Consider the following 27,500-nt stretch of genomic DNA (forward strand, 5'->3'; position numbering starts at 1 on the left):
CAAACATGAGCGTGATGAAGAGGAGGGAGTCAGCGATGAAGAGCGTTTCCTGTCATCCCCCGTGCCCCCCCGCCCGCCCGCCCCCCCCCCCCGCAGGCTAAAATTACCCTGCATGCATCTGCTTGTCCCAGTTAAGAATCTGCACCAGTTCAGACTCCTGACTGTCTGTAATAACAGACCTCCCCGCCCCCCCCACACTTCCTGGGCCGACCGCAGGGAACCAGCAGACCCCCCCCAGAGACCCCCCCCTGGAGACCCCCCTAGGGACCCCCCCCCCCCCAGAGAAACCCCCCCATGACACCCTTAAGTTCAGTTTCCTGTTGGGTCAGAAGTTGCTCCTCTTCCCGCGGCGACCCCCCCCAGGGAGGAAGTATTTTAAGTCTGTTTACAGGGGGGTCAGAGGTCGGAGAGGCCCGGCCCCACAACGGGAAGAACCCTGCTCCAAGTCCACAGCAGGACCAGGTCTAGACCTGGACCAGGTCTGCACCTGTACTGGTCCTGGTTCTATATCTACTAGCCCTGGTTTTGGCCCTGTCCCAATCCCCCCCCTACCCCTCGTTTTCAGCCCTACCCCTACATTTTGCGCGTTCCCATGAGGGTAGTGGTGTCCCAATTCCTCTTTCCACCTAGGGGTAGTGAAGAAAACTAGTGTAGTGGCTATGAATCTGTCCCTACGGACGTAGGGATTTCCGATCCTCACTAGCTGAACTAGGGACAAAAACATTTCCCAGAATGCTTTTCGTTGTCATTTGCGGACTGAATCAAACAAAAAAACATGGCGGACATTTCTTATTTTTTAGTGAATAAAATCAATATTTTGAGTTAGTTTCTGCATAAAAATGCGTTTTGATTACAGCTGATTTATGGTTCCGCGTCGATTTAACACGGAACCATAAATCAGCTACGGAGCCGGCAGGCAGAAATCTCGAAATTTTCAGAGCAAATTTCTTAAAGGAGCCGTCTGTAAGAAATGTCCAAAACTGGTACTGCAGTCACTTTCAAAATATTGTTGAGCGGCGTGTACCCTCCCCCTCCTCCCCCCGACCAGAGGTTGCCAGGTAGGCTGCAGATGCAGCAGGAACGTAGGCTGTCATGGCTGCCATAATTAGAGCCGAGCTGGCAACCCGGATGCCGAAACATTACTGACTTGGTGATTGGGAGATAGGTGGAGGGTGGAGCTTCAGAAACAATACTGACTTGGTGATTGGGAGATAGGTGGAGGGTGGAGCTTCAGAAACAATACTGACTTGGTGATTGGGAGATAGGTGGAGGGTGGAGCTTCAGAAACAATACTGACTTGGTGATTGGGAGATAGGTGGAGGGTGGAGCTTCAGAAACAATACTGACTTGGTGATTGGGAGATAGGTGGAGGGTGGAGCTTCAGAAACAATACTGACTTGTTGATTGGGAGATAGGTGGAGGGTGGAGCTTCAGAAACAATACTGACTTGGTGATTGGGAGATAGGCGGAGGGTGGAGCTTCAGAAACAATACTGACTTGGTGATTGGGAGATAGGTGGAGGGTGGAGCTTCAGGCCAAAACAAAAAATGACAACATAAACATCAGTTGAGGGCTGCAACTCCTCTTTTTAAACTGCAATATCCTGGCTTGAGTGCTGTTGTCAGTGACATAAGTATTTGAAATGAACATGATTTTTAAATGTCTGTTGACATATCGGGGTCATTTTATGATTCATATTATTATTGCTCTTACATACAGCTCCTTTAACAGGCGTAGCTACAACTGTTAGATTTCATCTATTAAACCAACATTTATTTTCCTAAATGATTTATTTCAGCCAGCAGTAATTCTCCACAGAGCTGCAGGTTTCTCCCCGGGAATACGGCGCAGGTTGACCTGACGATCACGTCTGTACGTGAGCTGCTGCTGCTCCGAGCCGGTGACTCTTCTCATCTCCGAAAAAACATCGGATCAAATTTCTTAACAGGCGTTATTTGGATAAACTGAGCCCAGGTTGGGGATCGGTTATTTCTACGCCTGAAAAAATATTAAAACTTAATAAAGTGGCATATTAACAGCGCTACAGCTGAAATTAAAACAGCTTTTGGCTCTCAGCTTCCTGATTTTAGTGGTGGTGCTGAAAAGTAGGGGTAGTGGGAGTATTGGGACAGTCCTGGGAAGATTTCAAGTGCCCTAAAATCTGTGGCTTCTTTTTTAGGGCTAGTGGTAGAAAGTGGAGGGTGTATTGGGGTTGGGCCTTTATACTTACTAGTCCTGGTTTTATACCTACTAGTCCTGGTTTTAGAGTTACTAGTCCTGGTTTTAGAGTTACTAGTCCTGGTTTTATATCTACTAGTCTAATTAAAGACACTTGAGAGCAACTTCCCTTTTGGGATCAATAAACGCTAGAAAAGTTCCCAGAGGAAACGTCAGCTTACTGATGTTTCCAGCTGCAGAAATCTCCACCCCAGAGTTCAGTAAAAGCGTTGTAGCGTCTAAACGCTGCAAACGAGCGTCTGGGGCTTGTTGCTCCAACAGAGCAGATAAGCATCGGCCGGCTGGTGCCGGCGCGGCAGCGACCCGCCTATAGGGCCCGGAGATAAGAGCTGTCCTCTGTAGACTCTTCTCCAGGTCCTGCTGAGATCTTATCTGGGTGTTTAGTCTGAGCCGACATGAGTCGCTTCATTCACACGTCCGACCCGACAGAACCCCCGCCCCCGCCGAGCTCTTAATCTGTCACAGTTCCACCTTTACAGAGACCGGACCACCGGGCCCGCTGGTCTGAGACCGGACCACCTACTAGCTCCTACTAGCTCCCACTAGCACCTACTAGCTCCCACTAGCTCCTACTAGCTCCCACTAGCTCCCACTAGCTCCTACTAGCTCCCACTAGCTCCTACTAGCTCCTACTAGCTCCTACTAGCTCCCACTAGCTCCTACTAGCTCCCACTAGCACCTACTAGCTCCTACTAGCTCCCACTAGCACCTACTAGCTCCTACTAGCACCTACTAGTACCCACTAGCTCCTACTAGCACCCACTAGCACCCACTAGCACCCACTAGCTCCTACTAGCTCCCACTAGCTCCTACTAGCACCCACTAGCTCCCACTAGCACCTACTAGCTCCTACTAGCTCCCACTAGTACCTACTAGCTCCTACTAGCTCCTGCTAGCTCCTGCTAGCACCTACTAGCTCCTACTAGCTCTCACTAGTACCTACTAGCTCCTACTAGCTCCTGCTAGCTCCTGCTAGCACCTACTAGCTCCTACTAGCTCCCACTAGTACCTACTAGCTCCTACCAGAGGTGGAAAAAGTACTGAAAAATTGTAATTGAGTAAAAGTATCTTTACTTTGCTTAAATCCTACTCAAAGTAAAAGTAAAAGTACTCATCTAAAAATTTACTCGAGTAAAAGTACAAAAGTACTTCATTTAAAATGTAATTTGAGTAAAAGTTACTTTCAGTTATTTAATGCAAAAAAAAGATGAGTCACGAATCAAATCCAGCACAAGTTGTTTTAATTAACTTTTAATAAACCAAAATAAAATGAGATAAGATTTTCACCATAAATTTTGTACTCAGTAACGTGAGGGGGCTCAAATGTAGCAAAGTAAAATACTTGGGTCAAAATGTACTCGAGTAAAAGTAAAAATTACATATTTCAAAAACTACTTCGAAAATTACAAATTACTCATAAAAAGTACTCAATTACAGTAACGTGAGTAAATGTAATTTGTTACTTTCCACCCCTGGCTCCTACTAGCACCCACTAGCTCCTACTAGCACCCACTAGCTCCCACTAGCACCTACTAGCTCCTACTAGCTCCCACTAGCTCCTACTAGCACCCACTAGCTCCTACTAGCACCCACTAGCTCCCACTAGCACCTACTAGCTCCTACTAGCTCCCACTAGTACCTACTAGCTCCTACTAGCTCCTGCTAGCTCCTGCTAGCACCTACTAGCTCCTACTAGCTCCCACTAGTACCTACTAGCTCCTACTAGCTCCTACTAGCTCCTGCTAGCACCCACTAGTACCTACTAGCTCCTACTAGTACCTACTAGCACCCACTAGTACCGGTGCTAGTAGGAACTAGTAGGTGCTAGTAGGTGAGACCGCTGCCATCGTTTCTGGGGGGTCCTTCCTCCCATTTAAATGCGTTTCTGTCTGCTGACGGCAGCTGAGGCAGAACCCCGGCAGGCTGCGCCGCACCGCCGCAGGCAGCGCACCGGTGTGGAAAGTTCCAACACACGAGCTGTAATCACGACTTCCTGGGACTTTTACAGCTGCAGATGTTTAATAACAGGCTGCAGCTTCACGCCACGGCGTTTACGTGACGGGTTTCAACGAGACGCTCGCCGTCGGGGGGTCGGGGTGGGATCACCGTCACTGCCGGTGCCGGGGGAGGCGTCTCAGCCGCAGCGGTGACCCTGAATGCAGCAGTGACCCTGAACACACCATGGACCGCAGCAGTGACCCTGAACGCACCACGGCTGCAGCGGTGACCCTGAACGCACCACGGCCGCAGCGGTGACCCTGAATGCAGCAGTGACCCTGAACACACCATGGACCGCAGCAGTGACCCTGAACGCACCACGGCTGCAGTAGTGACCCTGAACGCACCACGGCTGCAGCAGTGACCCTGAACGCACCACGGCCACAACGGTGACCCTGAACGCACCACGGCCGCAGCGGTGACCCTGAACGCACCACGGCTACAGCAATGACCCTGAACGCACCACGGCTGCAGCAGTGACCCTGAACGCACCACGGCTACAGCAATGACCCTGAACGCACCACGGCCGCAGCGGTGACCCTGAACACACCACGGCTGCAGCAGTGACCCTGAACACACCACGGCTGCAGCAGTGACCCTGAACACACCACGGCTGCAGCAGTGACCCTGAACACACCACGGCTGCAGCAGTGACCCTGAACGCACCACGGCCGCAGCAGCGGCCCTGAACGCACCACGGCTGCAGCAGCGGCCCTGAACGCACCGCGGGCCCTCTAATTAGCACGCGGCAGCTGGAATGTCGGTTCAAAGTGCAGCGAACAAACAAACGAGACGTTTGAGGAGGGGGAGGGGCCGCAGGTAAACAAAGCCCCGAGGGCTTCTGGGAATTTCCACATGAGCACTTCAGGAAGAAGAATCCCCCCCCGGTCGGGCCGCAGCGTTTAATCAGCTGGGGGTTCTGGTACCGAGCCCGTCTGAGCAGACAGCTCCTCTCTGAGTCTCCAGAACTCTGGACCTCCCGGGTCTCTGGAACCGGAGGTACCGGGGACTTCTGATGAAACTTCAACAACAGATTCTCAGCAGAGCAACGTTTGGTGGTTCCGGTACCAGATCTGAGCCGATCCAGCACCGCGGCCCCCGGAGGTCTGAGGGGCCTCGGCGGCCGATAACGATAGAAATGACAATAAAAAAAATACCAATTCAACTCCACCTTTTTAACTATAAATCTATCACCACATTCAGTCTTTGGAGCCCCCAAAACAAGTTTTCTTAGCTTATAAAATCACAAAGTAGAAAAAAATACAACTTGATAAATAAAGAAACAGGACAAATAAATAAAAGTTCACTGAAAATAAAACCCTATCAGTGATGACCTCTTCTAATATAAATAAAATGTGCAAATTAACCTGTGGTTGGAACATGCCACAAATTAGATACTAGTGCAATTTTTTTTCGTAATAGTCAAACGTTATATCAAAATTAGGGCTGGGGATCGATTGAAATGTCAAGAATCGATTCGATTCCGATTCTTAAGATTCAGAATCGATTATCACAATCCGATTCGATTCGATCCGATATTGATTTGGGTTAGTGTTAATAAAACTGTTTTTTCAGCTGTTGCATGAATTATATGACTGTAGTTCTGCAACATATTACTACTAGTATTATATTGAGATTAAAAAGCAAGTATTGCAGCTAATGATGCTGTAAGGACCAATCAGCTCCCAGAATGCTGATAGAACTGCTTTCAGAAACATCATGTGGGTCAGAATTACCAAACAGATCCAGGGAGGAAACAGAGACGGATGAAATCGCTTTTATTTTTTCCCCATTTATGAGAATTTGGTTTTTAACATTTATGCAAATGTAACCCCAAGACAGTATAATAAAGCAAAGAAATATAGACAATGTATGCAATTATAACTGAAAACTTTAATGTTTTCATACCTTTAAACATATTTAAAGGCAAAAACATGGCACCAGTTATTCTCGTGTCCAACAAAATATTCATTTTTTGGGCATAAACAAAAAAGTACCAAAAGTTGTAATGTAATGATGATGAATGATTTTTTTTTTTTAAATCGATCTTTAGACATATGAATCGATTTTTAGGAATTAATATGAGAATCGATTTAAAATCGGAGAATCGATTTTTTTCAACACAGGCCTAATCAAAATGTAACAACCTGGAGTCTCGTTTAACAGCGAGCTCCTCGCTCTCAGATCCGCCTTCCGCCATGTTTGTTACACAAAAACGTCAACGGGAATTTATCCTTTTTACCGCGAGATACAAATTCTTACCGTGGGGAATTTTTTTAACGGTATATCGTGAACGGTAAAGTATCGCCCATTCCTACTGATAAGGACCGGACCAGGAGGGGGAGGAGACACCAGCCCCCCCCCCATCACCGACCCGGACTGGAACCTCAGAACCGGGGAAATGGAGCAGGAAATGCAGCAGGAACTTAATCCTCGTCCTCGCTGGAGTCGGGGAGGGGGGGAAGAGCTCTGTGATGTTGCAGGGCCGAGGGGGCGGCGGCCTCTGATCTGCTGATAGGCTCTTTGATGGGGGGGGGACTTCAGTTCTGAGGAAAAGTCTGAATTCCTGAAATGACTCGAGGTTCAGACCCCCCGCTGAAGACGAGGAGGAAGAGGAGGAAGAGGTGACTCAGGCAGAGTGAGACATCACCTCAGGCTGCAGGCTCCGTAATCTCTGGATCAGCTGAGGTTTGTTAGGCCCAATCCCAATACACCCCCTACTTTCTACCACTACCCCTAAAAAAGAAGCCACAGATTTTAGGCCACTTGAAATCTTCCCAGGTTTCTTTCCCAATACTCCCACTACTCCTACTTTCAGCACCACCACTAAAATCATGAAGCTGAGAGCTAAAAACTGTTTTAATTTCAGCTGTAGCGCTGTTAATATGCCACTTTATTAAGTTTTAATATTTTTTCAGGCGTAAAAGTAACCGTTAAGATCCCCAACCTGGGCTCAGTTTATCCAAAATTAGCTCCGAAGATTTTCGAGATTTCTGCCTGCCTGCTCCAGAGCTGATTTATGGTTCCGCGTTAAATCGACTCAGAGCCTACGGCGTACGGTACGTAACCTACGCCGTAGGCTCTGCGTTGGTGTAATGCGGAACCATAAATCAGCCTTTATTCTGGCGTGATCTTCGCAACAACGGGCAAACGAGTGATTATGTACATTCACTGAGTGAATATTATGAAAGTAAAATATATATTTCTCGCTAGAAATGTAATCAAAACGCATTTTTATGCAGAAACTAACTCAAAATATTGATTTTATTCACTAAAAAGTAAGAAATGTCCGCCATGTTTGTTTTTTTTATTCAGTCCGCAAATGACGACGAAAAGCATTCTGGGAAATTTTTCTGTCCCTAGTTCAACTAGTGTGCATCCGAAATCCCTCGCTCCGTAGGGACAGATTCATATCCACTACCCTTGTTTTCTCCACTCCCCCTAGGTGGAAAGAGGAATTGGGACACCACTACCCTCACGGGAACGCGCAAAATTTAGGGGTAGGGCTGAAAAGTAGAGGTAGTGGTGTATTGGGACAGGGCCTTAAGGAGGAACCAACAGGAACCTCCACCGGCTCCAGTTGGCAGCCAGGCGCCTCAAGGTCGCAGAGATAACCGGCTCTGAACGTCTGGTGTTGGTGTAAACACCTCCATCTGCAGAGATCTGACCTCCAACTGCACACGTCAGACCAACACTGGAACCATCCAGAACCAGAACCAGAACCAGAACCAGGACATCTGCACACTTCAGACCAACACCGGAACCACGTTACGAGGGGCGGAAGAGAACAGGTTCCTGACGCTGCTGCTACGTCAGAACGTAATTTCTGTCAGAAATCAGTACCATCTCAAGTCTGACAACAGTCAGCGCTGTCGTTGTGTTGGCAGAGCGTCATGTTCCCATGACGACCAGCCTGAAGTAACGATTACGTTTGTAAAGGAAGCCGGACTTCAGATAAAAGTCTGTTACCTTCTGTATCCATGTTTATGCGCGACCTGACAACACACAATGCACCTACCAGCAGTCTACAGACGCACGAGTCAGGTCGACCCCTCTACAACACCTTACCCCCAGACCCCTCTACAACACCTTACCCCCAGACCCCTCTACAACACCGTACCCCCAGACCCCTCTACAACACCTTACCCCCAGACCCCTCTACAACACCTTACCCCCAGACCCCTCTACAACACCTTACCCCCAGACCCCTCTACAACACCTTACCCCCAGACCCCTCTACAACACCGTATCCCCAGACCCCTCTACAACACCTTACCCCCAGACCCCTCTACAACACCTTACCCCCAGACCCCTCTACAACACCGTATCCCCAGACCCCTCTACAACACCTTACCCCCAGACCCCTCTACAACACCTTACCCCCAGACCCCTCTACAACACCTTACCCCCAGACCCCTCTACAACACCGTATCCCCAGACCCCTCTACAACACCTTACCCCCAGACCCCTCTACAACACCTTACCCCCAGACCCCTCTACAACACCGTACCACCAGACCCCTCTACAACACCGTACCCCCAGACCCCTCTACAACACCGTACCCCCAGACCCCTCTAGAACACCGTACCCCCAGACCCCTCTACAACACCTTACCCCCAGACCCCTCTAGAACACCGTACCCCCAGACCCCTCTACAACACCGTACCCCCAGACCCCTCTACAACACCTTACCCCCAGACCCCTCTACAACACCGTACCCCCAGACCCCTCTACAACACCGTATCCCCAGACCCCTCTACAACACCTTACCCCCAGACCCCTCTACAACACCTTACCCCCAGACCCCTCTACAACACCTTACCCCCAGACCCCTCTACAACACCGTACCCCCAGACCCCTCTACAACACCTTACCCCCAGACCCCTCTAGAACACCGTACCCCCAGACCCCTCTAGAACACCGTACCCCCAGACCCCTCTACAACACCGTACCCCCAGACCCCTCTAGAACACCGTACCCCCAGACCCCTCTAGAACACGTACCCCCAGACCCCTCTACAACACCTTACCCCCAGACCCCTCTACAACACCGTACCCCCAGACCCCTCTACAACACCTTACCCCCAGACCCCTCTAGAACACCGTACCCCCAGACCCCTCTAGAACACCGTACCCCCAGACCCCTCTACAACACCGTACCCCCAGACCCCTCTAGAACACCGTACCCCCAGACCCCTCTACAACACCTTACCCCCAGACCCCTCTAGAACACCGTACCCCCAGACCCCTCTACAACACCGTACCCCCAGACCCCTCTACAACACCGTACCCCAGACCCCTCTACAACACCTTACCCCCAGACCCCTCTACAACACCGTACCCCCAGACCCCTCTACAACACCTTACCCCCAGACCCCTCTACAACACCGTACCCCCAGACCCCTCTACAACACCGTATCCCCAGACCCCTCTACAACACCTTACCCCCAGACCCCTCTACAACACCTTACCCCCAGACCCCTCTACAACACCTTACCCCCAGACCCCTCTAGAACACCGTACCCCCAGACCCCTCTACAACACCTTACCCCCAGACCCCTCTAGAACACCGTACCCCCAGACCCCTCTAGAACACCGTACCCCCAGACCCCTCTACAACACCGTACCCCCAGACCCCTCTAGAACACCGTACCCCCAGACCCCTCTAGAACACGTACCCCCAGACCCCTCTACAACACCTTACCCCCAGACCCCTCTACAACACCTTACCCCCAGACCCCTCTACAACACCTTACCCCCAGACCCCTCTAGAACACCTTACCCCAGACCCCTCTACAACACCTTACCCCCAGACCCCTCTAGAACACCGTACCCCCAGACCCCTCTAGAACACCGTACCCCCAGACCCCTCTACAACACCTTATCCCCAGACCCCTCTACAACACCTTACCCCCAGACCCCTCTACAACACCTTACCCCCAGACCCCTCTACAACACCTTACCCCCAGACCCCTCTACAACACCTTACCCCCAGACCCCTCTACAACACCGTATCCCCAGACCCCTCTACAACACCTTACCCCCAGACCCCTCTACAACACCGTATCCCCAGACCCCTCTACAACACCTTACCCCCAGACCCCTCTACAACACCTTACCCCCAGACCCCTCTACAACACCGTATCCCCAGACCCCTCTACAACACCGTACCCCCAGACCCCTCTACAACACCTTACCCCCAGACCCCTCTACAACACCTTACCCCCAGACCCCTCTACAACACCGTATCCCCAGACCCCTCTACAACACCTTACCCCCAGACCCCTCTACAACACCTTACCCCCAGACTCCTCTACAACACCGTATCCCCAGATCCCTCTACAACACCGTATCCCCAGACCCCTCTACAACACCTTACCCCCAGATCCCTCTACAACACCTTACCCCCAGACCCCTCTACAACACCTTACCCCCAGACCCCTCTACAACACCTTACCCCCAGACCCCTCTACAACACCTTACCCCCAGACCCCTCTACAACACCTTACCCCCAGACCCCTCTACAACACCGTATCCCCAGATCCCTCTACAACACCGTACCCCCAGACCCCTCTACAACACCTTACCCCCAGACCCCTCTACGACACCTTACCCCCAGACCCCTCTACAACACCTTACCCCCAGACCCCTCTAGAACACCGTACCACCAGACCCCTCTAGAACACCGTACCACCAGACCCCTCTAGAACACCTTATCCCCAGACCCCTCTACGACACCGTACCACCAGACCCCTCTAGAACACCGTACCACCAGACCCCTCTAGAACACCGTACCACCAGACCCCTCTAGAACACCGTACCACCAGACCCCTCTAGAACACCGTACCACCAGACCCCTCTACAACACCTTATCCCCAGACCCCTCTACAACACCTTATCCCCAGACCCCTCTACGACACCGTACCACCAGACCCCTCTAGAACACCGTACCACCAGACCCCTCTAGAACACCGTACCACCAGACCCCTCTAGAACACCGTACCACCAGACCCCTCTACAACACCGTACCACCAGACCCCTCTACAACACCGTACCACCAGACCCCTCTACAACACCGTACCCCCAGACCCCTCTACAACACCTTATCCCCAGACCCCTCTACAACACCGTATCCCCAGACCCCTCTACAACACCGTACCCCCAGATCGACCCCTCGAGAACACTTTATTCCAAGACCGACCCCTCTAGATCACCTTATCCCCCGACCGAATCTTCTCTAGAACGGCATATCCCCAGACCCCTCTAGAAAACCTTATCCCTCTACAACACCTTATCCCTAAACCCCTCTACGACACCGTAAGCCTGGATTATGGCTCTGCGTTAAATCGACGCCGAGCGAGGGCCGCAGGTTGCGCCGCAATGAACACCCTACGGCGCCACGCCGTGCCTGACGCGCACCTCCCAAAAAATTGTAACTACCCGTCAAGAGGTCGCAGACCAACGCAGACAGAGAGGGCTGTGATTGGTTCGCTTGGTAGCAACGCATTTCCGGTTCCGGTTCGTGAAGCAGTAGTGAACTTTCAGCTCTCTTTTCTTTGTGTGTGTGTGATTTTTTTTGTTTTGGTTTTTTGCACAATAGTTGTCCTTATCTGTTTGATTCACTGTGACCGGAAAAGTCAGATAAACCATTCAGGAAAAGAACGCACCCCCCTAGCGCTCGCAGGGGGTATTGCAATGCGGCGAAATGGAGTGTCGGAGAAGTCCGAAGGGTTCACGACAGCGTCACGGCATCGGCGTCACGGCAACGGCGTCACGGCAACGGCGTCACGGCAACGGCGTCACGGCAACGGCGTCACGGCAACGGCGTCACGGCAACGGCGTCACGGCAACGGCGTCACGGCAACGGCGTCACGGCAAAGGCATGTGCTCTGCTTCGGGGTAGCGCAGAACCATAATCCAGGCTTTATCCCAGACCCCTCTAGAACACCCCTTTAGAACGTCACCCCCAAGATCCCTCCAATATCCTAACCCAGCTAAAAACATCTCTATCTCTGTGCACGTCCAGCTTGCACCGGATCTTTCCGCCCCTCCTCCCCCGGTCCGTATTTATTTGACTGACTGGGCCGTGAGTACCAGGGTCTCCAACTGAACTGCTGCTGGATTGTTGTTCCCTTGCAAGTCTCTCTGGGACAGAGCGTCTGCTGAACGACTAACTGGAACCGTAAAAAACTGTTCCACATCAGGAAAATCCATCTTGGTCCAATAAACACCGAGATGTTCTGGAGGATTCCTGGAGAGTTTGTGCTTGGTGCAGCTCCGCGGCGATTCGCTACGACTCCGGCAGGAACAGCCGCTCAGTGTGGGAAAACCCGGTTTCCCAACCCGCCGTCAGCAGGCTGCTGCTTTTTTTTCCCTGTTCATCCTCTGGAGCGGCCAGCTGTTGTAAATTACACCAATCCGAGAGTACGAGGAGGGAGGGAGGGAGAGGGGGGGGAGTCATCTGGTCCGGACTCATTGTTTTGTGTCTCAGGAATGAGCTCAGCGTGGGAACCTGGGACGAGGGAGGCTTACGAGAGCCGCACAGCTGGAAGGGGCTGCTGAAGTCAGCCGGCTTATTGCAGCTGATGACAGAGAGCTGCAGGCCCGAACCCTCCAGCCCCCACCTGCCCCGACCCCCCCCCAGAACCCAGACCCCCGAGCCCAGAACCCTTTACCACCCAGCAGTGGCGGAGTGCGGGTCTCGGTACAGAGGGGGCGGAGCATTCTCCATGGGCCCTTATGATAGTCATTTTAACGTTCAACAACACCTCATCCTACCCATCAATCAACATTTATTCTAACTTTTATTGAGCCAAGTCTATAGGCCTATGCTGCAGAAAGCAGAGTAAAGTCACAAACTTGTTCAGAAGAACGCACGCACGCACGCACGCACGCACACCGGCCTGACAGATGTCAATAACATGAGCTGAAAACTCAGATAGTCACGGACTGACTCAGTTCCATCTTTGATACAGCTTAAATACAAAAAAAACAACATAACTGGTCTAAAATTATGCAATCTATTTAGATAGATATAGACACAGCAGTTTATAACATAATTTCTGAGCTCTAAAATAGAGAATAGACTCTAGTCTCGTTGACAACAACACAAAGCTCATTCAAATAGGCAGCTGGTCAAGGTTACCACAACATTCTGATAAAGAAATTATTTATGAAGGTTCCACTGACTCACCAACGGTAGTTGACTCTTCCATAAAACTTGTAGTTGTAAATGCTTAGTCCTCTTTTAAAGTTTAGCTCATCTCCTTCATGGCTGCAAATTTGCCGAGTCGGCAAATTGGCTGTTGCTGTTAAGGCTGATTTATGGTTCCGCGTTACACCAACGCAGAGCCTACGGCGTAGGATATGCGGCGATGCGCCCATACGGTGCGCGTTGCCGCGTACCCCATGCCGTAGGCTTCGCCATACCATACGCCGTAGGCTCTGTGTCGATTTAACGCAGAACCATAAATCAGGCTTTACAGCCAATCAGCATTGGCTCACAGCCCTGATGCGTTCAGGACAGTTGTAAAGTAAGAATTAGCTACACTGACCGCACAATGCACATTTTATCGTAATTATAGCCCACATTTTACGATTATATATGAACGTATCACACCAAACGGGGCCCTATCATTGGGCCCTATGAGCTTGTGGGCCCCGGGGCGCCCCCCCCCTCTGGCTCCGCTACAGCCGCCCAGCACAGATATGGCCGGTTCAACAGTCTCCAGCTGATTCCCTACAGGGCCAGGGTTCGTCCCGGTCCTCAGACCTCCATCAGACCTCCATCAGACCTCCATCAGACCCTGAGAGTTCGGTCGTTTCCACATGATGCTCATGTTTTAGCAGGAAACCCAAACCTTCAAGTCAGAACCTCAAATACTTAAGCCGAGGACACACCAACCCGAAGTCGCCCGCTGTCGGCCGACTGCTGTGTCGCCTCGCGTCGCCTGTGTCGGGCTGGGTCGGGCTCAAAAAGAAGCACTAGACACACCGCAAAGACGACACCCAACGGCAACTAGCACGTACGTTCTGCGCATGCGAGAGAGGTAATTCCCCTCCATACCAGCAGGCAGCGGTAGTCTGAATTCACTCAAAAACAAGGGAAAACCGGAATCTCTGGGAAGCCGTAAACAAAATAAATAGGCTTCATATTCACACCACATTTCCACACCACTCTCGCTACCACAATGCGTAAGAATAAAGAATCGGCACTGGCATTGTCAGCCCTCGGCCTTCAGCTTGTGGAAGAAGAAAAGAGGAGGCGGAGGCGAAAAAATAAAAAGAAACCGCACTACATGGGTGAAATCATGGATACAACAGCGACAGGCTCAAGGAGCTTACCCGATTCACTACCTGAACAGCCAATCACAGAGTGAGCTGTTTGACCGACGGCAGACGCCGATTCGACATGTTGCATCGGCTGAAAATCTGCCGACGGGCGGCCGACCTGTGGCGACGTGAGGGACACACCGGGGGAACTAGGCCGACAGACGAGCACCGACGCTCAACGACGGCCCGACGGCCGACAGTCGGCTTGGTGCGTCAGGGCCTTTAGAGACAAGGAGCTGCTTTGAAACTGAACCAGGACTGATCCAGTTCCTGGTGGACAGAGGGGGACCCGGAGGCCTGATCCGGGCCCTGGTTCTTCAGAACAGAAACAGGAAGCAGCCGTCAGTGTTTCCACTTGACGAGGACAAAGACCAGCTTGTCCTTCAGCTTCCTGGAGGACCCGGGCCCCGGGAGCCGCGGGGGGGACATGAATATTCAGGGCCGTCTCCGGGACAACGGGGGCACCGGTTCTGCTCCGGACACGTCAGAGACGCCTATCCAAGCCCCAGAACCAGAACCAGAACCAGAACCAGGTTCAGCTGGGTTCCTGGGTGAAGCTGACCCCCCTAGCAGGAACCTGAAGACCTGGGGCCGATTCACAAAACACTCTTAAGAAAAAGATCTTCTTAAGTGTCATTTTTTTCTTAAGAAGAAAAAAGAGAAGAAGTCATATTCTCCAAAAAAGTTCTTAAGTATTTTTTCAACTTTCTTCTTAAGTTTCTTCTTAAGAAAAAACTTAATAATAAATGGTATTCTTGAAATAAAAGTTCTCAAATTTGTTCTTTACTTTTTTCTTGTTCTATTTCTCTTAAGTTACTCATAGATCGCCTGTTTATCTATTTCGGATGCATTTAATCAGAAAAAAGAGAAGAGGGCCCTTTTCTTTCTCTGCGCTCCCTTTCTCCTGCGCGGTGCGTCCCGTGACGTCTCCATCACCAAGCGGTTTCCCAAATCCAACTCAGCCTGGATCATTTCGCGTGTCCTCTGCTTTTCCCACATCCCAGTAATGATCTGACATGTTTGCTGCATTAACACTCCACGCTGTTCTCTGTTTGATTGCGTCACCACACGCCGTTATTAATTGTTCGTTTTTTCCCCACTTATTCCACCGAACACCGAAAGTGTTTTTTGTTTGCTATTTTCACTAACGCTTTGTTGTGTAGTGAGTGTATACGTGTGTGTAGTTCAGCGTACTGTGCTGCGCGCTCCATATAGTTAGAGAACGCGTCAATCAGTTTAAGTTTGCTTTTTCTGATTGTAAATAAAACTATCAGCCCTAATTCAAATTTCCCTCCATTGAAGGGAAAAGACGTGAGCGAGGAGAGGAGAGAGAGAGAGAGAGCCAAGCAGCTGATTGACGCACATTACATGTGCAGCTATGCATGTTCATGAAAATAACTGAATAACTGGGAGAAAAGATTACATTGTACAGTATATGGGATGTGAGAAAAGGTCTCCTCTGTTCCGGGACCTCTTCATGGACAAATTAAGCACCGGTTCTGGTTCTGAACCGGTTAACCCCCCACCTCCCCCTCTCCTTCACAGTCTTTCATGTCGCCCTCGACTCCTCGGTCGAGTCGGGACACGCTGCTTCCTGCTGCAGCACTTCAAAGATCACACACACACACACTCACACTCACACACACACACACACTCACACTCACACACACACACACACACACACACACACACACACACACACACACACACACACACACACACACACACTCTTGCTGGGTCGTAGCTGCAGCTGGTTCAGGGTTTAGTTCAGGCCTGTGTTTCTCGTGTCTCATTTTGAGCCGTAAATGTTTCAAAACCAGCTGAAGTGGAGACTGCTGAGGTTCGGTGGTCCGGTCCTGAGGTCCTGAGGTTCTGAGGTTCTGAGGTCCTGAGGTTCTGAGGTTCTGGACCCGACACTTCTACACGAGACCAGAACCCGGCAGGAGACGACCGAGTCACATGACCCCCAACCTGCCGAGTCACATGACCACCGACTGCAAAGATGGACCCGAATCCGACCCGTGAATATTCAGATTCAGAGAACCGGGCTCAAGATGTTCTGGAAAAAACCCAGAGACCCCGAGAGACGCTGCGATAAAATACAAGGAAACTGAGGAGAAAAGAAACTAAATAAAAAAAAATTGAAACAATTTAAACTACGTTTAAGAAAAAGAGAAACAAAGGCTTAAGTGATGGTTGTTTGGTTAAAAAATAAAGTATTTTCAGTAGAAATAAAAAACAAACATCAGAAAACAGAGTGATGATGTGATTTTGGTTACAGGAGTTTTCACACTCCGACTCCACGACTGCGACGCCCCGGTTCCCCCCGGCCCCGGCGTGAGGAAGACGAGGGTGAAGCTGTCAGACGCTCGTCAGCTGACGCCCCGGCTGTAAGCAGCTGTAAACGGCGGCGTGAGCCGATCCGTCAGCCATGTGGAGCTGGGGGGGGTTTAACCCGGAGCTCCGGGAAAAACAGACGCAGAAATAAACCCACTCTTAAAAATACCGGCGAGACGAGACGAGCTGCACGCGCTCACACTCCCAAACTCACCTCACATCTGAGGGAGAACAGAACAGTTCACCCGCCCCCCAGACCTCTCAGACCTCTCAGACCCGCAGCCTCTTCAAAAGCAACGCAGGTGGAGGTGAAGAACAACCTGCAACCCCCACACACAAGCTCCAATGATGTCACACCATAAAAACACGGGGCCCAAAGTTCCCCGGTGCACCAGACCCGGGAACCTGCAGACCCGGGAACCTGCAGACCCGGGAACCTGCAGACCCGGGAACCTGCAGACCCGGGAACCTGCAGACCCGGGAACCTGCAGACCCGGGAACCTGCAGACCCGGGAACCTGCAGACCCGCTTCCACTTCTTCAATCGCCGGTTCACGTCAGACACGAGTCGAGACTCAGGCCACGTTTAAACTAGTGATGGGCGGTATGGACTAAAAAATATATCACGATAATTTCTGGCATTTATCCCGATAACGATAAAAATGACGATAAAAAAATACCAATTCAACTCCACCTTTTCAACTATAAATCTATCTCGCTCTCAGATCCACCATGTTTGTTACACAAAAACGTCATCAACGGGAATTTATCCTTCCTTCCTTCCTTCCTTCCTTCCTTCCTTCCTTCCTTCCTTCCTTCCTTCCTTCCTTCCTTCCTTCCTTCCTTCCTTCCTTCCTTCCTTCCTTCCTTCCTTCCTTCCTTCCTTCCTTCCTTCCTTCCTTCCTTCCTTCCTTCCTTCCTTCCTTCCTTCCTTCCTTCCTTCCTTCCTTCCTTCCTTCCATAAATCAGCTTTACACAAAAACGTCATCAACGGGAATTTATTGTTTTTTATCGTGAGATACAAATTCTTACCGTGGGGAATTTTTTTGACGGTTTATTGTGAACGGTAAAATATCACCCATTCCTAGTTTACACATAGCCGGGTATTTACAAAAACTGATATTTCCCTCTCTGCATAAATAGCTGTTAAGGTGCTATGAGCAGCCAAACCTGCAGGGGGCAGTGTAACGAGAAGATAAAGTCATGCTAGCCAATCAGAATCCTGGAAAAAAACGTCAACAAATGACACGTGTGAAGCCTGAATGATATGGTTCCGCGTTAAATCGACGGCGTAGCCTACGTACGGTGAGCGTCGCCGCGTACCCTACGCCGTAGGCTCTGCGTTGGTGTAACGCGGAACCATAAATCAGCCTTGACTGCAGTTACTTCCAAGACGGAACAAGAGTCTTTCGTTTGGAGTGACAGAGAAGTGGAGTTACTTTTAAGTGTGACTTTAGAATATAAAACAGGTAAAATACAAGAAAATATTGACGGTGGCCAAACAAATTGTAAACACAGGTGTCACTCATGACGCTGGTGACGTTTCTGTCTCATAATGTGACGTTCTGAAGAATAAATGTCCGTTTCTCTCCGTTTACAAGCAAACGTGAAGACGGAGTTTTTGCAAATCTCCACTTTGGCCGGAGTTTTCAGAAATGATGGTTTTTGGAGACTTTGAGCTTCGTTTTCGTGTAAACGAACGGCCAAAACGCATGAAAACACCACTGTTTTTGCTCCGTGTAAACGGGGCCTCGGAAAACACAAGCAGGTTCCTCTCAGGGTCAAACAACCGTCTTAGAGAGAAACAGGAAGATCCAGAAGGTTCACCACGTCAGAGGTTCATGGCCGGTCCACTGGCCCCCGGGGGCAGAACCACGGGTTGGTCTGGACATCAAGAACCTGGAGAAGCTAACGAGCTAACGAGCTACTTCCGTCTCATAGGAACCTCAACATAAATAAATGACCTTTACGAACCTCAGTGTAAATAAATAACATTGACAAACCTCAACATAAATAAAAAACCTCAACGTAAACAAAGACCGTTGACAGACCTCAGCTTACAAAATAATGTTGATGAACCACAATGTAAATAAATGTTGATGAACCTCTTTGTAAATAAACAACCAATGTAAATAAAGAAGAATATTGACAAACCTCAAAGCAAATAAACAAAGTTTATGAAGCTCAACATAAATAAACAACCTCAACGTGGACGACGAAGTCACGACTTTATACAAGTTTACGAACTTTTCACTTTTCCTTATGAAAACTTTTATGAACTTTCGTGAGTTCAGTTTGAGTCTCGGACGTTTAACAATCACGTTTCTTTAACTTTTTTAAATCAAATATAAATATTTTAGCTTATTTTCCAACTTTGACCCTTCAGTCACGTTTGTATCTTTTTTCACATTAAAACTGAAGTTTGAGGTCAAAAGTTCAACATTTTTGACAGTAGTCCCCCCCCCCAAGATACCCCCCCCCTCTTACCCAGGTGCAGGGTCAGGTTGATACTCCCCGGGTACTAATGCTCCCCCCCCAGACCCCACAGCCCCCCCAGGTCTTACCCAGGTGCAGGGTCAGGTTGATACTCCCCGGGTACTAATGCTCCCCCCCCAGACCCCACAGCCCCCCCAGGTCTTACCCAGGTGCAGGGTCAGGTTGATACTCCCCGGGTACTAATGCACTCCCCCCGGACCCCACAGCCCCCCCAGGTCTTACCCAGGTGCAGGGTCAGGTTGATACTCCCCGGGTACTAATGCTCCCCCCCCGGACCCCACAGCCCCCCCAGGTCTTACCCAGGTGCAGGGTCAGGTTGATACTCCCCGGGTACTAATGCTCCCCCCCCAGACCCCACAGCCCCCCCAGGTCTTACCCAGGTGCAGGGTCAGGTTGATACTCCCCGGGTACTAATGCTCCCCCCCCAGACCCCACAGCCCCCCCAGGTCTTACCCAGGTGCAGGGTCAGGTTGATACTCCCCGGGTACTAATGCACTCCCCCCGGACCCCACAGCCCCCCCAGGTCTTACCCAGGTGCAGGGTCAGGTTGATACTCCCCGGGTACTAATGCTCCCCCCCCGGACCCCACAGCCCCCCCAGGTCTTACCCAGGTGCAGGGTCAGGTTGATACTCCCCGGGTACTAATGCTCCCCCCCCAGACCCCACCGCCCCCCCAGGTCCCCCCCTCTTACCCAGGTGCAGGGTCAGGTTAATGGATCCCGGGTACTAATGCACTCCCCCCGGACCCCACAGCCCCCCCAGGTCTTACCCAGGTGCAGGGTCAGGTTGATACTCCCCGGGTACTAATGCTCCCCCCCCGGACCCCACAGCCCCCCCAGGTCTTACGCAGGTGCAGGGTCAGGTTGATACTCCCCAGGTACAAATGCTCCCCCCCCCAGACCCCACAGCCCCCCCCCCGGTCCCCCCAGGTCTTACGCAGGTGCAGCGTCAGGTTGATGCTCCCCGGGTACTAATGCTCCCCCCCCGGACCCCACAGCCCCCCCCGGTCCCCCCAGGTCTTACCCAGGTGCAGGGTCAGGTTAATGGATCCCGGGTACTAATGCTCCCCCCCCGGACCCCACAGCCCCCCCCGGTCCCCCCAGGTCTTACCCAGGTGCAGCGTCAGGTTAATGGATCCCGGGTACTAATGCTCCCCCCCCGGACCCCACGGCCCCCCCAGGTCCCCCCAGGTCTTACCCAGGTGCAGGGTCAGGTTGATACTCCCCGGGTACTAATGCTCCCCCCCCGGACCCTACAGCCCCCCCCCCCCCCCCCAGGTCCCCCCAGGTCTTACCCAGGTGCAGCGTCAGGTTAATGGATCCCGGGTACTGCACCCCGGCCAGCATGCTCTGGCTCTGCCACCAGGTGGCGTCCTGCTGGTTGTTGTAGTCGGTGAGGAAGGCGGGCCCGTGCCGGTGCGGGCCCTGGCGGTCGTCGCAGATGTGGCAGGACTTGGTGACGCCGGTGGCCCCGGTCTGGACGCAGTACTCCTCGGGCGGGGACCCGCAGGTGTTGCTGGCCCGCACCGTGGCGTTGAACGCCGCGTTCACGAACTCCGGCATGCAGCGCTGCGCGCTCCCGCGCTCGTCCCCGCACTCGTCCATGGCGGCGGACGCGCACGCAGCCAGGCACGTGCACGCGGCCAGGGTCCGGATCAGAGTCCGGACCAGAGTCCGGGTCAGAACCATGCTGCCCGAACTGCGGCTGCGCGGCTCGGTCTGGTCTGGGTCGGTTACTCCGGTTCCTCCGCGTCCGGGGGTCGGCTCTGCTCGGCTGGGCTCGGTTCCGCGGGTTCGGCCGCTGAGCTGGAGGTTCCGTCTGTTCTCGTCTCCGTCCTCCCGCACGAGTCCCGCACAAACCCCGTCCCGCGGACTACACCCAGGACTCCAGTGCGCAGGCGCGGGCAGCACGGAGGCCCCGCCCCTTCCAGGAAGTGCTGGAGCTGAAATCACAACCCCCAGACCAGAACCAGAACCAGAACACCAGGGACCAGAACCAGTTAGGTTCACACCTGGGATGACTTAAAAACCAAAACCAGAAGAATAAAAACGAGAAAAACAAAAACAAGAAAAACAAATAGAAGAATAAAAAAAATAAAAACAAAAAGAAGAATAAAAACCAGAACACTAAAAACAAGAATAAAAACAAAAAAACCCAAAAGAAGAAGAAAAACAAGAATAAAAACAAAAAAACCCAAGAGAAGAAGAAAAACAAGAATAAAAACAAGAAAAACTAAGACAATAAAAAGAAGAATAAAAAGAATAAAAACAAAACAAAAACACTATTGGGTGAATCGGTAGATTTGTTTATATTATATATTATTATGTTCAGAAATGGGCAGCTAATTATTATTACATATGTATGTATGTATGTGTGTATGTGTGTGTGTGTGTGTGTGTGTGTGTGTGTGTGTGTGTGTGTGTGTGTGTGTGTGTGTGTGTGTGTGTGTGTGTGTGTGTGTGTGTGTGTGTGTGTGTGAATACGTGTGTAAGTAGATATATACATAGATATAGAGCAGATGGAGTTAATATAGAGATAGTATGGTGTAAATAAGTATATTTATATAAATATTTATATGGGCATGTGGTTAAAAATATATAGAAATACTAAACTATGTGTATGTATGTATAGGTAAGTTTGTGAGTATACTTATAGTATAGTTAGTTATTATGAATACTTGTTAATAAATGATTAGTGAATGGGGGTAGGATTAAATAAGTTACACTTCTTCCTACTCCTTTTTGCACATGTAAATTAAGATATTAAATGTTACAGTATGAAGTTCTTTGTTTTTTTTTCTTATCTTCTCTTTAATTGTTGTTTTTTACATGTACAAAATCAAATCAAATCAAAACGAATAAAAACAAGAAGAATAATAAGAATAAAAACAAGAAAAACAAAAAGAATAAAACCAGAAGAATAAAAACAACAATAAACTCTGCAAGAGGAAAACAAAAACCCGAAGCAATAAAACAAAATCTCTTTTTAAGTGTGAAGTTAAACCAACTCAAGTTTCCGCAAAGTTCCATTTATGAGTCCAACATAAATGAAGATAAAAGTATTTACAGAAGAGGAGGGACAGGAGTCGCCTGATTAAAACTCAGTTAATGAATCAAGGAGGTTTATTTCTACAGAAATGACTCACCAGTCCAACAATCACCAGCTCCCCCTGGTGTAACATAATATAATATAATATAATATAATATAATATAATATAATATAATATAATATAATATAATATAATATAATATAATATAATGGTATAACATCACTGGTATAATCACTGGTCTCTAAGTTCAGACTGCAGGCTGCACTGGACCGGATTCCAAGCTTTTTTATTATTTATTGATGTCTTTTCTTCATTTATGTTAATGATTTATTATATTTCACTTCTTATTTTATTGTGTCATTGTTCTGGGAAACGCCACATAAATATCCTTCCACCTCACGACGTGTTTTAACTCTTATTTTGTTAATGCGCGTCCTTTTTTTTAAGCTTTTTTATTCATGTAATGACAAACCTCTGAATAAACATTGGCATTTGGTGATTAATAAAGTCAGACTTATTCTGATGTTCCTTTATTGTAAGCAACACAATACTTTTAACAGTGAATGAATGAACAATAATAATAACTTCAGTAGTTGTAACAATGAACGTATCATTTTTGGCTTCAAATGAGACAAAACCAAATATGTAACAAATAAACTTCACCTCAGTAAATGAAGGTTCAAAAAGATCAAATATCCAAACTTTCTCACGCTCTGAACAAAGAAAACCTCTGGTCCATCACACAAATACTGAAACACAGAAAACAGGATTTAAACTAAAGATCCATCGGTGACGTCACCTCTGAACTCTTAAATACTTTTTATTTAGTCTGAAAACACATCCTGTGTTCTGGATAAAGTCTAAATATAACCTTTATCTACATATATTTACCTTTTTACCTAGAATTAACAGTATTACTACATTATTACTTATCTGTGGCTCAGAAGCAGTTTCTTTTCCGAGCTTTTCTGATCGTTAAAACTGAACAAAATAACAGGAAACACGGCAGCTGCTGCTGCTTCTGTCCTGCTGATTTAACTGGGACGTTTAGCAACGAACGTAAACGGAAATCATTTTATGTTTTATTTGGCTTTTTCACGGACCTGCAGTACCGTCACGGACCAGCAGGTGACGTCATCAGGTGACGTCATCAGGTGACGTCATCAGGGGCGTTATATAAAGCCATAACTTTACCGTTAAAATAAATAAATAGGATTAAAAAAATATCTTTACCATTAGAGGTGTGGTCTCTTGATTGACAGCTGGCCCCGCCCAGGTCATCACCTGTTGCCATGTGGGCGGGTCTGGAAGGGTCCGAGGCCACGCCCAGCTCAGAGGACAGCTATGTGGACAGCAGGCCTCGGATCCTCGCGACTCTTCCGATTTAACGAACCGGACCGGAACCGCCTCAAGTATCGGGGATTCTGCGCGTTTTCAAGAACAGCGTCTGGCGTGAAGCCGCACATTTAAAGGAGCTTGAGGCAGGATTTATGAAAAAAATGTGTATACATTTTAAGTTTTCTAGTAATAATGTGAGATGAAGCGTTCCAAACCAAAAAGAATGAGCCCTCTAGTGTATCTCTCCGTTGCCTTGAACAGGCTGTGTGCTGCAAAATGTGCTGCAATTCGGTCCCGAGTTTCCCGCGCTGTCCTGTGGATGTGACGTCACATGACGCTGCATGCACGTTCTCCCCGTTCTCCTGTGCCGGCTTCACTGTTGGCTGCAGTACCCCCAACGGCCGTCGTGGTGAATGGTGGCGCTAGAGAGTCTCGTTTCTTAAAAGGAGCCTTAAAAGGAAAACGTCTCAGAAATTATGATGCTATAAACTTTGAAATTTGCTAGAAAATTCTAGAATTCGTGATTTCAAAATAAAATTCAGAAATGGTGTTTTGATTTTATTTTTTTCAGATGTAAACATAAGTACATCAGATTGAGAGAATAATCACACCTATTCAAGATATTAGAAAGGGAAAGGAAGAAAATAAATAAATTAATATAAAAGTAAATAAAAAAAATACCTGTTCCCGGTGCGTGTTGGACTCCGGCAGGGCTGCCCTTTGTCACCGGTTCTGTTCATTATTTTTATGCACAGAATTTCTAGGCGCAGCCAAGTGCCGGAGGGGGTACGGTTCGGGAGCCACTTGATTTCATCTCTGCTTTTTGCAGATGATGTGGTCTTGTTGGCTCCCTCGAGCCAGGACCTTCAGCATGCACTGGGGCGGTTTGCAGCCGAGTGTGAAGCAGCTGGGATGAGAATCAGCACCTCTAAGTCTGAGGCCATGGTTCTCCACCGGAAAAAGGTGGCTTGCACCATCCAGGTCGGGGGAGAGTTCCTGCCTCAGGTGGAGGAGTTCAAGTATCTTGGGGTCTTGTTCACGAGTGAGGGGAGAACGCGGTGGACAATGGATGGATGGATGGATGGATAAAAAAAAAAAATAATGAGGAAAAAATAAATAAACGAATGAATGAAAAATGAAAACAGATAATAAATAAGTAAGGAACATCATATTGACAAGTACTGTGTCCTGGTGACGTTTATGATGCGGAGGCCACGCCCCCTGCAGTACTGGCCACGCCCACCGCGGTCAGGTGACTTCAGAATTTCCTGGACCTTTGACCCAGAACTGAGACCACATGAGACCATTAGAGACCACATGAGACCACATGAGACCACATGAGACCAGTACTCATGTTGAGGGGGGATGAAGGGGGATGGCATCCCCCTTCATCCCCCCCTGAAATAAAAACGGTCCAAATCATCCCCCCTGTAAAACTGCCATCCCCCCTTTCCATCCCTTATGTCATTTCATCAATGAATGTGGTTTTACTGCTATTTCAACATTTAGAGTCATCACCAGAAAAATAACACCAGAAAAATAACTTATTTGACAATTTTCACCTGTTTCAAGTAAATTTTCATTTGAAATAAGTAGGAAAATCTGCCAGTGGGACAAGATTCTTTTGCTTGTAATAAGAAGATAAATCTTGTTCCACTGGCAGATTTTCCTACTTATTTTAAGTGAAAATCTACTTGAAACAGGTGAAAATTGTTGTTTTTTCCAGTGATGAGTCTTGTTTTAAGTGTAATGAGATTTTTTTTACTAAAATGAGACATTTTAACTAGAAATAGGACAAATATTCTTATTTTGAGTTTTTGCAGTGATCCATTTTACTTATCCTGTGAAGGACAGAGTCATATTGATAAGTTCAGAAAACTGTTTTTTATTGTTGTGTTTTGATGTATTTGATGTAAGCCCAGTGGATATTTAAAGCTTACAGAAGGCTGCATTTAACTGCTGCTATGTCATTCCTGCAGTATTTCTGCAGGTGTTTTGGTCACTGCTATTATTTGTAATATATTATATTATTTATAATCAGCACAAATTATCTGTCCCCATATGATAAAATCCACCACCCCCCTGATTTATTTTTACAACTCGAGTACTGGATGGGACCACATGAGACCATTAGGGACCACATGGGACCAGGACTGGTGCAGACCGGCTCCTCCACCAGAACAAAGTCCAGACTGACGAGATCATTGATCCAAAGATCAGTCAACGTGAACTTTGACCCCGACTGTCTGAGCTTCACGTGGTGGAAAAACCCAGTAAAGTTTCTTTCCAACCCGGTGAAGAACTGGACTGGACCTGATCCACCAGGAACCTGATCCAGATCCAGCAGGTCTAACAGAACCTCCAGATCTACCGGGTCATAAACCTCCAGATCTACCGGGTCAGAACCTCCAGAACCTCCAGATCTACCGGGTCAGAAACCTCCAGAACCTCCAGATCTACCGGGTCAGAACCTCCAGAACCTCCAGATCTACCGGGTCAGAAACCTCCAGAACCTCCAGATCTACCGGGTCAGAACCTCCAGAACCTCCAGATCTACCGGGTCAGAACCTCCAGAACCTCCAGATCTACCGGGTCAGAACCTCCAGAACCTGCAGATCTACCGGGTCAGAACCTGCAGATCTACCGGGTCAGAAACCTCCAGAACCTCCAGATCTACCGGGTCAGAACCTCCAGATCTACCGGGTCAGAACCTCCAGAACCTGCAGATCTACCGGGTCAGAACCTGCAGATCTACCGGGTCAGAACCTCCAGAACCTGCAGATCTACCGGGTCAGAACCTCCAGATCTACCGGGTCAGAAACCTCCAGAACCTCCAGATCTACCGGGTCAGAACCTCCAGAACCTGCAGATCTACCGGGTCAGAACCTCCAGAACCTGCAGATCTACCGGGTCAGAACCTGCAGATCTACCGGGTCAGAAACCTCCAGAACCTGCAGATCTACCGGGTCATAAACCTCCAGAACCTGCAGATCTACCGGGTCATAAACCTCCAGAACCTGCAGATCTACCGGGTCAGAACCTCCAGATCTACCGGGTCATAAACCTCCAGAACCTCCAGATCTACCGGGTCAGAACCTCCAGAACCTCCAGATCTACCGGGTCAGAACCTCCAGATCTACCGGGTCATAAACCTCCAGATCTACCGGGTCAGAACCTCCATGAGGCGTCTGGGGGAACAGAAAGATTTAAAAACACAGTTATGTTTCATTCTTACGGTTCCCGCAGACAAAACCATCTTTAAGGTCAAAGTTAATCTTTCAGGGACAAAATACTGACTGAATTTAAATAACAAACGTTTGACTTTTGATCCGTTTCTCTTTTTGTTTTTGTCTGAACTTCTGGAAAAAATGAGGTTTTAGTTTGAATTCAAAGAAAATATGAGTTTGATGTTTCAGTCCGATGAGCTGCCAGGGTTTTTATTTACAGATAAACGACCAGGTTTATTTATTTACAGGTAAACAGCCAGGTTTATTTACCAGAACTCTGCAGCGTCGGTCACGCCCCGAAATAAAACGTCCAAATTTATGAAAATGTTTCAAATGAAACGGTTTTTATTTCAGTTAAAGATCAAAGATGTGAGACGTGTTTGGTGGTCCGGACCGGTCCGGACCGGTCCAGTTCTCTTGGTTCTGACCAGCAGCTTTAACCACGGTTCAGGCTGCTGATTAAAACATCACTCTGAACCTTCCAGAA

The 27,500-nt window shown here is 49.1% G+C and overlaps 2 protein-coding genes across 2 annotated transcripts in view; both read right to left on the reverse strand.

Annotated features, from left to right (window-relative positions):
• Nucleotides 1–21,282, reverse strand: part of lamc1 (laminin, gamma 1) — an 84,001-nt gene extending 62,719 nt beyond the window's left edge. The window contains exon 1 of the mRNA XM_061731615.1: nucleotides 20,694–21,282. Coding sequence (XP_061587599.1) covers nucleotides 20,694–21,087 — 394 coding nt within the window. The 5' untranslated portion in view covers nucleotides 21,088–21,282. The remainder of the gene's footprint in view (nucleotides 1–20,693) is intronic.
• Nucleotides 21,132–27,500, reverse strand: part of dhx9 (DEAH (Asp-Glu-Ala-His) box helicase 9) — a 46,456-nt gene continuing 40,087 nt past the window's right edge. Inside the window, exons 31-34 of the mRNA XM_061731370.1 lie at nucleotides 26,904–26,974; nucleotides 26,694–26,834; nucleotides 25,951–26,209; nucleotides 21,132–21,341 (exon numbers count right to left, since the gene is read on the reverse strand). Of these exons, the coding sequence (XP_061587354.1) occupies nucleotides 21,132–21,341; nucleotides 25,951–26,209; nucleotides 26,694–26,834; nucleotides 26,904–26,974 (681 nt within the window). The remainder of the gene's footprint in view (nucleotides 21,342–25,950; nucleotides 26,210–26,693; nucleotides 26,835–26,903; nucleotides 26,975–27,500) is intronic.

Source organism: Cololabis saira, chromosome 10 (genome assembly GCF_033807715.1).
Source record: "Cololabis saira isolate AMF1-May2022 chromosome 10, fColSai1.1, whole genome shotgun sequence".
In the NCBI taxonomy this organism is placed as follows: domain Eukaryota; kingdom Metazoa; phylum Chordata; class Actinopteri; order Beloniformes; family Belonidae; genus Cololabis; species Cololabis saira.